Raw genomic sequence first — 10,387 nt, forward strand, 5'->3', positions numbered from 1 at the left:
TTTATCGTAATTGTCTGTGGCTAGATTTTGGAAATACATTTCTCGCCCCAAGTGCTGCATAGCCCACATGTGGTTGTGATCGCCGTCTTGTGGTGACCTTTCATACCTGCTCTTTCTCAACAGAGAAACAAACGCTGCTGTTTTCTTCTTCTATTATTAACACAGAGCTGATGTGCTGTTATGTCATGAGATATGGCTTCATGCATGACATCCAGTGAAAAGAAATAGAAGAAGAAGAATAATAGAATAATAATAATAATAATAATAATAATAATAATAATAATAATAGAAGAAAGAAATCTACTGTTGGTTTGACATGTTTGGTTGCAAATGTTGGATGATTTGTGACCAATGCTACTTTAGGTTAAAATGACACATTGATGTGAATAACAAACATTTACGACCCAAGCCTCAGCAATGCATTATTAAAGAGTTTGAGATTGTAAAAGAAAAAAAAAGATTTCTTGCTGAGGGTTATGAAGAAATTGGACCTTAGCTTAAGAAAATAGATTTGAAGCAGGAAGAAATACCCCTAACCATCAGGGATTTAAAAACACACCAACCAAGACTGTGAAACTCAAATTCAAATGGCTCTAATCAATACTTTTCTATTTATTTTGATCGTGTGCCTACTGTACTCCTGAAAGTCGCTGTTAATGGCAGAAAAAAGACAATTATCACAAATGAGCCTTGAATAGCTTTGCAGTCATTCAAGTGTTTTGCATTACTGCCCGCAACTTTTGAACTTTTATTTTCAATGAGGTAGAAAATGTCTCCTAGAAATTGTTTTTGTTTGTTTTATTTCTATATAGGACACCCTGGCTTTGCAGCAGCCATAGGAGTGTATCTGGTCTCAGGGGTCATCAACCACCTGCATGTTAACTGAATGGGAAAAAGTGATAAGAGCACAGATGTTTCTTTGGTCACCCAGTGGCATCTGAGATGGAAGAAACTATGAAAGTTCTATACCAGGGGCCTTTGAAAATGTTTAAATAGTGAAATATCCAAAGCTACTCCAGATGAATAAAATGCGTGTTGATTAGTTAGTTACATGGGTGCCTATTTTTTACATTTTAAATACCTTTAAATGAAATCTCAGCACATAAATGAAATACGAATCTAATTCAGGAGAACTTTGCTCCCCTGTAGAAATGTGACATGGTCTTGTCCACCCTGAGAAATCATCCAAATGGATATGTGGGTTTCAAATATTTGGTAGTACCTCAAGAGAAGTATCCAAGATCCCAATGCCTTAAAAAATGTGGGCCTGCCTTGTGTTCACTCTTGCCCTGACTGTTGGGGCATCAGTCACTAGCAATGATACAGCTGTCGAAGAAGAGCATGTTATAGCCAGAGGTAAACTGCTGGTGAGTACAGATAGAAGTATGTATAACATTGATCATCATAAATCTGGATATGTTGTCATGGCCATGAATGGTTCAGAATTTTTACTATTGGTTCAGAGTCCTAAATTAAATGTAGTGCACTTGAAACGGGGACAGGGGACAAAGCGACAGGTTTCAGGAAGCAAAAAGAAATGAGCATGAGGCGAGATAAGCCAAGTGCTGTCATGTCAGTAAGTAGTCATAGTCTGCTGAGATGCAGAACCTATTCCTGGCACCTTTAATCGCATAAAGAATGACATGTGCACAGTGATTTTTGTCATGCTGTTTTAACAACTGCTTGTCATCCCTGCAGGCTCCAAGTGTGGTTGGATGAGGAATAAAGAAAATGCCCGAGCTCCAACATTTTCTCTTGGAGCAATGGGCTTTATAGTATCCTTGTGTTCTTGTATTCCTGATGCTTTTTTAGATGTCCTGTCTTATTTGAAAAACTAAGAAAAAAAACCCCAACAACAAAAAAACTCACCAGATTTTCTCATGACCTCTTTTGTAAACAAACTAGTGTTCTTAGCAAGTTGCCAAGAACAGTGCCAACTCTCTGAGCTTTCCAAAAACTCTCACTCTTCCAAGTTGAAATCATGTTAAGTCTAAAAATAGCAAAACAGATGGACAGGTTTTTATTCTGCACTGCCTACCTGTTATTATCCTTGATCCACTGTTTCCTGTACAGCCACAATCTGGAGTACGATTCATCGGAGCAGAAGAATCCACGTCTGATATTTTATAATGATAAGGATGAGGTTGTAAAGGTGAGATGTAGTTCAGAGATCTTTCACTATTCAGCCTTATGAGGAGCTTATTCTGGAATTTCAGGACAAATTCACATAAAAAAGTATGAAGACCGTTGTATTTGATATCAGATCCTCTGTCAGAGTAAAATGAACGCGACAAAAGAAAAAAAAAATCAACATATGGTAGGAGAAGTAGGTCAAAAGTATATGAATCCGTGCGTATGGCAGTACAGACACACCGCTGTGTTGGTATGAATGTTGATGAATTTAATTTAAAACATTTTTATGGCCTGAAATTGTAAATGTTTCTCACAAACTTTTATTTTTAGTCATGTGGAAAAGCCCCTAAGCTTGCACTTGGAATAGCATGTGGCAATAAAGCCCTCCAGTGAAACCAGTGACTTGCTTTGACTTCAACGTATCCAAAGAGCCACTGACTTGCAAGGCAACTGATTACATAGTGATCACATATGTTCAGAGTGTAATGGATTCTTTCTTAGATAGTAATTTCATTAGATACAGATTCTTTTCAGACACCAAACATTGAAACAACAGCGCATAAGTAACATCAGTATGTCCGCCATAAGAAACGTGTATGAATTTAAACTGCAACTTGCCTTTAAGCTTTTTAGCATGTGTCCAAATCTGTGTCTGTGTGCGCGTGCATGTGTGTGTGTGTGTGTGTGTGTGTGTGTGCGTGTCCCTCCTGACACGTCAGACTGTTCCTGTGAGGAAAATGAAGGCAGACGAGATCAGCAGCCTGTTAGACTCACTCGGTTTCTACAAGAGGTCCCAGAAAGGGGAAGAGGTGCCAGAGGAGTTCCAGCATTTCCCCCTGCGCGCCCCCAGGGACGAGCTGTGACGACACCCTGTGGCCAAATCCTGCCGCTGCACCCTGGCCGCATAAATGAAGAATGGGGCCTCAAGGCCAAAACGATAAACCAGGCTCCATTCTGAGGATCCGCTGGCCAGGCACGGCATGTCGGCTGTGACCTATTCTGAAATATCTGTGTGTGAAACAACACAATAAATGATCAGGTGGATCGTTGTGTTTAACGTGTGATATTTACATTTAATAACTGTGCACATACGCAAAATGTTAATCTTTGTCTTCATGGTTTCATTTATTTATCTATTTATTCAAAAGACTATTTATATTCATACACATATTCATTTGTACAGCAATTTTTTTTTTCCCTTCATTGTTCCTTTTGATCTTCATTTTTATTTCTGTTGGATAAATAAACACATCTTCTTAGCATAACAACACAGTAACTCACTAACAAACTGCCACGCTGCTATCTCAGGCTAATCCTCAGACCTCCCCCTTCAGCATAATCTGATTAGCAGTGGTGTCTGCCAGAACCAGACTGCATATGCCCATTTGTGTCTGAGCCTTTATGCATTTGTGTACTTGTGCAATTGAGGCACAACAAGGATTAACAGTAAACCCAAGGGACATAAACACAGTTTTGAAAAAGTAACACTGTCAGACTCTTTGGATTTGTCATGGTCACCAGCTCTACCCATAATGCCTGTGTATTACTCACCTGTTCCCGAGAACCTGCAGACGGGTCTGGCCTATTTGGGAGGTTCCGTGTTCACCAACAACAGGACCGCAGATAGCGACTTCACCAGAGAGCAGGAGGACGCCACCGGTTAGTTACTGTCCTCACACTACATTGCATCATGTGGTCTAAAAAAATTATTACAATTTAATCCAGAGTCATTTGAATATAACAATTGTGTAATATCGTGGTGCAAATGGATATCATTTGTTATATTACTATAAATTCTGATGAATATGTGAATTACTGTGACGGCTGGGAAAATATTAGAACAGAAAAAAAATGCTTCTTAAGGTATTAATCATATTGCTGTTGAATGATGCCCATCTGGGTGATTAATGCATCTTTTGACCTTTGTAAAGATTTGGTACTTTTCCTAGTTTGCTTTCAAAGGTCGATCTGTGATTTTTGTTTTTTTAAGTTTTGTGATAAACTGCTGATTTACTACTGATTTACTATAAACTGATTTACTACTGCCTGTAGTGTTGACAAGTGTGCTTACATAAATAAATACAAAAATGGAAAGTTTACAGTATATTAGTATCCATCCATCCATTTTTAAATAATTTTTTTGGGTATATTTTCATGCTTTCTGCACAGACCAAACATCAATTTAAATTGAATTTCAATTTTTAGATGTGATGAATATGATGGATGCATGTTTATTTGTGTTGCAGTGGCCAATGAACTGGTTTCACACCTTCCCCTGCAGATGATGTTGTATTTCAACATTTTTTATTTTCCATGTTGGTGGTTTTCTGCTGTTTTCATGCTGGAAGTAAAGGTGAGTCAGTTAGCTACTTTTCCCCAAATTTTTCATGTTTTTAGTTGCTCTTAGTTTGATTAGTCTTGATTGATGACCAGAAATTTTTAAAGGTGCTTTTTATTCCTAGTCTGTTCTTGGGAAATTTATAAAAGTTAAGTTAAATTCTGGAACACTCTGCAAGTCCAATTAGGAAAATAGTAACTTTGTCTCCATCTAGTGTCAAATATAAGAAAGACACTTTTATAAACTCAATTGCAGTAAAGCATTAATAGCTGCACAAACTCCAACACTATTGATCAAAGTTGTCTGTGTTTCTGATCATTCAATACTTCATGTTTTGAAGTCCAAAAAACTGCAAGTAAAAAGACGTTTTTATGCCTTTATGACACACTGACATTTCAATTCTGCTATGTGTCTAGTTCCATTATCTTCCTGCGTACTACCAGGCTCTGCTTGTCACTGGCATGGTTCTCCTCACAGTCATTGAAGTGGCCCGACTTTATCTTGGCTACATTGGCAACCTTAAAGAAAAGGTAATTCAAACCAACATCCTCTCCGAAGTGCAACACAAAGCTCCTTTATGGATCTGTCTCCTCACAGCACAGGAAGTGGTTACTTAAGAATTCCGTCTGCAAACAATCAGCTATTGGCTGCAACTGTCCATTCAGAATGTTTGTGTGCGTGTGTGTGTGTGTGTGTGTGTGCGCGTGCGTGCGTGCGTGCGTGCGTGCGTGCGTGCGTGTGTGTGTGGTTTCATATGGATACATCCAAAATACTTGATCACTCTCCGCTCTCTTCCTTCGCCGCCATCCACCAACTCAGATCTCAACTCCCCTTCCCTTTCTGTCATCAGGTGCCAGAGCTGGCAGCCTTCTGGATTCTGTCTTTCATGTTCCAGCTGCCAGTGCTGCTGTTCTTCCTGACTGATGAAGAAATTATCATTCTTCCTCTAGAGAGAGCTGTCCACTTCCTCTACCTTCTCTTCCTGCTTACCCAAATCCTGGCCTCTTTCCAGGCTCTCAGGACGATGACCCGAAAGCTCACCCTGCTCTTCTATCTGCGCCAGTTTGGCAACATGGAGCACTTCCGCCATGCAAGGATGAGTCCTGTGTATGGGCTATCCTGCCATCGCAGCGTGCTGCCCATGTCACCCACCCGAGATACGTAACTTTCTAGTAAAAATACATTTTGAATTTGACAGATTTTTCAATTCTGAAGTTTTAAAGTACTTCATTTACAGAACTCTATCATTGTTGCGTCAACATGTGTTTTAAGTTTTTAGTGTACCGGATGTGTCATTCTATACATATTGTGACCCCATTACTTTCTGATCTCACAAATGTGCCATAGCTTCCTGAATGACTTCCGATTACTTGTGTAAAATGTGGAAACCATTTTAAATCCAAAAAAAGTCCAATTCTGTGTTGCAGTTACCATTTAAAAAGTTGAAAAAAATCTTTCATCCACACTCTAGATGTCAGATCCTGATGTCAAGTGCTTCATATTAGAGTGGAATGATGTGTCTTTGCATGGTAAAAAAAAAAAGAAAAAAGGAACATCCATCAAACCTTGATACAGATTCTAAAATACAGCACACCCAGTGTGTGAACATTGTGTTTAAATGGATTTTATCTTACTCCTGTTTGTTGTGATGATGGATGATTCAGGTATTGTATGAGTAGAGGTAGAACCAACTTATTTTTTTACGGGTAGATTAATTTTCTACCCAGGAGAAAAGATTAGGGCTTCTCAGGTTACCCATTCTTCTTATTTCTGGGAAGAAGAATGTGAGACTTAACCTTCAATATTTCCAGACTTTGTGAAGTGAAAATGGCAAGCCTAACTGCAGCAGAAATATGTTAAAAATGCATGACCACACAGTGGCAGTCAGCAACCAAAAGAGGGATGGGGAGCATCTGACAGTGCTGCAAATGAGAACAGATGATTATGCAGCACATTTCTTGATCTGAAAACCCTCTGGCAGCAGGATAAAGGTTAGGCATGTCCACTTGAATATGATGTATTATTCGATCATTTATAATGTCTTTTTCATGTCTACATGTAAGAATTGATTTCATGTTTTGTTGCTTTATACTTCTTTATTATGTTTGAGTGTAAAATGCTACAATTGTATGTGCAAGAAGAAGACACAAACTGTTTGTTGCTGTCCTTTTTTGATGTTGAGAAATTATTTAGAGAATGGTGCACTTTTTGCGAGTTTTTGTTTCACAACATGCGTACTCTGCTCTACTTCATATTGAGCAAACAACAAGCTGCACTGGCTGATGCTGATAGAAGATGGAAAAGAGTGGGTCCTCTAAATATCTACATGTTACAAAATGTATCTCTTTATTTCCCCATGTATGTCTCAGCCAGTTATAACCTAGAGCAGTGGTTCTTAACCTTGTTGGAGGTTGCTCACACACCAAACCCTTCTTTAGTAATTTTCTTTTTTAAATTTAAGACATAAGTATATGTTTTACTGGTGTATTTAATGAATTGTGCATTAATGTAACATTTTTCAAAGAACAAAACCAAGATAGTGCAAGTGAAATGACCTACCTGCAAATCAGTGTTACTTCTTCTGTTGTTATTGAGAGACCAGTTCAGACATGCGTGGCTTCACCTTGGCAAGTGTTACTCTGATGTCATTTTCACAGCAAAGTCTGTTTCTTTTGTTTTCCATGCAGCTTAAGGAAGTGCTCCTTTATTTTTGCCAGTACCAGACTAGAGTTGTTCAACTTGACATTGTAAATCATGCAGAACGCTGACTCCCATCACGTTCCATTACACAGTTCATGTAAATTCACGTTGCACATATTCATCCGACCACTTTCTTTTTTTGCTCAACATAGCTACTATGAATTAAAATATTAAGAAAGCAATCAGATGACGTACCATCATCCATCCATTTTCTGCCGCTATATCCGCTGCAGCGTGTCACAGGGAGTTGGAGCCTATCCCAGCTGGCATAGGGTGTGAGGCAGGGGACACTTCGGGCACGATACCAGTGGACCGCGGAGCCACACACAAAGACAGACAGCCATGCACTCACACACACACACACACACACATGGGCAATTTGGGACTGGCCAATCAACCTGAAACGCATGCTTTTGGAGGTGGGAGGAAGCCGGAGAACCCAGAGAGAACCTACGCAGACATGGGGACAGCATGCAAACTCCACACAGGTGACAGAGCTACCCACTGCGCCACCGTGCCGCCCGACGTACCATCATTCATTCATTCATCTTCTAACCCGCTTAATCCACTAACGCAGGTCGCGGGGTAGCCTGTGCCTATCCCGGCAGTCTCAGGGCGTGAGGCGGGGGACACTCCGGGCACGACGCCAGTGTACTGCAGAGCCACATAGAAACAAACAACCATGCACACACACACTCGCTCCTACGGTCAATTTGGGACCGGCCAATCAACCTGAAGCGCATGCTTTTGGAGGTGGGAGGAAGCCGGAGAACCCGGAGAGAACCCACGCAGACACGGGGAGAGCATGCGAACTCCGCACAGAGCGGGACTCGAACCCGGGTCCGCTGTGTTGTGAGGCGGCAGTGCTAACCACTGCGCCACCGTGCTGCCCGACGTACCATCATGACAGGCATAAATCGACTACCGAGTGCGCAAAATCCCCTGTAGCACAGGTGGGCTAATCAATGTAGCGTGATCACCTGCAGCCAGTGATGGCTAAGGGGGGCGTGTCATCACGAATTGACACGATGTGTCAAACGTACACAGTGATTCGTGTGATTTGTGTATGTTCGACTTGACCCCGCCGAACCCCTGAGACCGACTTACCGAACCCTTAGGGTTCAATCGAGCCCAGGTTAAGAACCACTGACCTAGAAGGTTTAACTCAACTTTACCTTAAGTTCATTCATTCATTCATCTTCCAACCCGCTTTCACCTTAAGTTACTGATCACATTTTTTACATGATGTCTTTAACTTCAATCAAAAATGCTACACAAGAGTTTTTTAATTTTCTTTTTGCTTTTTACTGAAACCACCAGCACTGCTGATGCAGCCTAATTTGTTTATCCTATGGCAAAAATATGTATAATGAAAATCCTTAGTCTGTTCGATGTATGTTGGAAAGGACTTCATTGATGTATTATACATACTGAAGTAGTATATGGATCACAAGCATCCATTGATTGATAACCCCATTCAGTTTAGTCAAACTTGATCCAAAACCCTAACTATGTCCACATATCTTCAATATTTACATCAATACCCAGGTATCATTCCCAAAACCTAACTGTTCTGTAGTATTTCAGTAGTCAGTGTATCCATGAGTATTTTTTAAAAAACATGCAGATGTACACCATCTATACTTTCAACACTCATGACATTGGATATTTGGTCTGGGGCTTTTCATTCCTGTAGGCTCCTTCCATAGTTTATCATGATTTTATTCATCCGTTCCCCTTTTCTGCACCTCATTGCTAATTAAATCTTCCCATTTTTCCCATGTGGAGTGCAGTTTTTAATGTTGCCATCATCGTTCGCATTCTATCCTAACAGTTATTAGCATGAAACAGCCGTATCAGCATTTATAGGGTACGACTGAAAAATCTCAGTGTAACTCTGGCTGAAAATTGAGTATTATAACATCAAAACAGTGAGAATTTATGAATTCCTTGATTTATGTATCTAAGCACTGCTGGAAAGGACGCAATATTGATGTCTCAGGAGGGATTTTAAAAGAACACCTATCCTCTCGTTTTACACCTCATAACACTTGATTTACAGCATATAACACTGGAAGATAATTGAGTCTGACCCAGTCCTTGGGTGCAAACAGAACTAAATCCATCCCATAATGGCAGATGCTCAGGTGAGTGAAGACACTGATGGAGAAGTCATTTTCAACCTGTTTATCCTGTTCAGTAATGCGAAAGAGAAAACAGCCACCTGCAGGTAAAACACCAACACAAGGCGGCTCATTATCACTGCAGGCTATCATCGGATCAACCAGGTTTTCATTCAGCCGCAGTAAATATAGTAGGACCTATATTAATCTTATTGTCACAACTAATCGATTTTGTGCCTTTTCCTGGTCAACTGAAGCCTACTGATCATACATCAAAACAGAAATAAGCCTCTATCTGTATGAATGACAGCAGTCTAACATGAGTTCTACACATTCACCAGGAAGTTGTGATCCACTCAGCTTCTCTTTACAGGCTTTTAATAAGAATGGAGTGTAATCGGTGCTGGAGAGGAAAAAGATTAACCAGCCAACCAGCCAAATTTTCCCTCTGAGATACACACATCTGAAGCAGCAGTCACACGGTCCCTCTTCCTTTGGTGGAGTGCTGTGATTTATAGCTTGTAGTAACCTCAGATAATGTCCTCTTATAAAAGTAAAGCATTCAGGTTAGTATTCTTTCTAATGATGGGCTACCTGCAAATTCTCCTCAGTTGTTCTTCATGTAGAAGCATCTCTGGTCTTCAGTGAGTATGTCAACAACTTAATTGTAATTTGGTGCAGCTCAGAGGTAATCGCTAAATGTGACCAACGAGGCTTTTGGGGAGCTATATCCAAGATAAAGCAATCACACTCTCATCCCTTATTTCAGTGATCCCACACTGTGGCAAGCTAACTGCCCCGCCAAGATGTCCAGAAGTATTCCCATGCCAGGTGATTTAACAAGGAGATAAGAGGTTATTTCAGTCAAAGTACAAGAACACATTTTGATACCTTAAATAAAGTTGATACACGTTTTCAATAGATTCGGGTTAATGTTTGTGTTATAGACCACAAACTTGAAATGATAAGATAAATATATACATGAACATGATAAATATATAGAAATATAAATGAATTTATGGAGTAAATGGACATTTTGTTCATAATTCTGTTAGACAGCCACAACAAGGCTGTGTAATAAGTGTGATTTGAA

General features: G+C 40.0%; 2 protein-coding genes across 2 annotated transcripts; both read left to right on the plus strand.

The window, feature by feature from the left end:
• Positions 1–253: 253 nt before the first annotated feature.
• On the plus strand, positions 254–3,177 carry selenoe (selenoprotein e). Its single transcript, XM_068310248.1, has 4 exons — positions 254–1,367; positions 1,699–1,775; positions 2,074–2,152; positions 2,853–3,177. The coding sequence occupies exons 1-4, from the start codon at positions 1,260–1,262 to the stop codon at positions 2,994–2,996; spliced, it is 408 nt and encodes a 135-aa protein (XP_068166349.1). The 5' UTR covers positions 254–1,259; the 3' UTR covers positions 2,997–3,177.
• A 130-nt stretch (positions 3,178–3,307) lies between these two features.
• Positions 3,308–6,859, plus strand: zgc:112294 (transmembrane protein 17A). The gene is made up of 4 exons (XM_068310247.1): positions 3,308–3,792; positions 4,380–4,486; positions 4,888–5,001; positions 5,322–6,859. The coding sequence occupies exons 1-4, from the start codon at positions 3,666–3,668 to the stop codon at positions 5,634–5,636; spliced, it is 663 nt and encodes a 220-aa protein (XP_068166348.1). The 5' UTR covers positions 3,308–3,665; the 3' UTR covers positions 5,637–6,859.
• The last annotated feature ends 3,528 nt before the right edge of the window (positions 6,860–10,387 follow it).

Source organism: Antennarius striatus, chromosome 3, assembly GCF_040054535.1.
Source record: "Antennarius striatus isolate MH-2024 chromosome 3, ASM4005453v1, whole genome shotgun sequence".
Taxonomy (NCBI): domain Eukaryota; kingdom Metazoa; phylum Chordata; class Actinopteri; order Lophiiformes; family Antennariidae; genus Antennarius; species Antennarius striatus.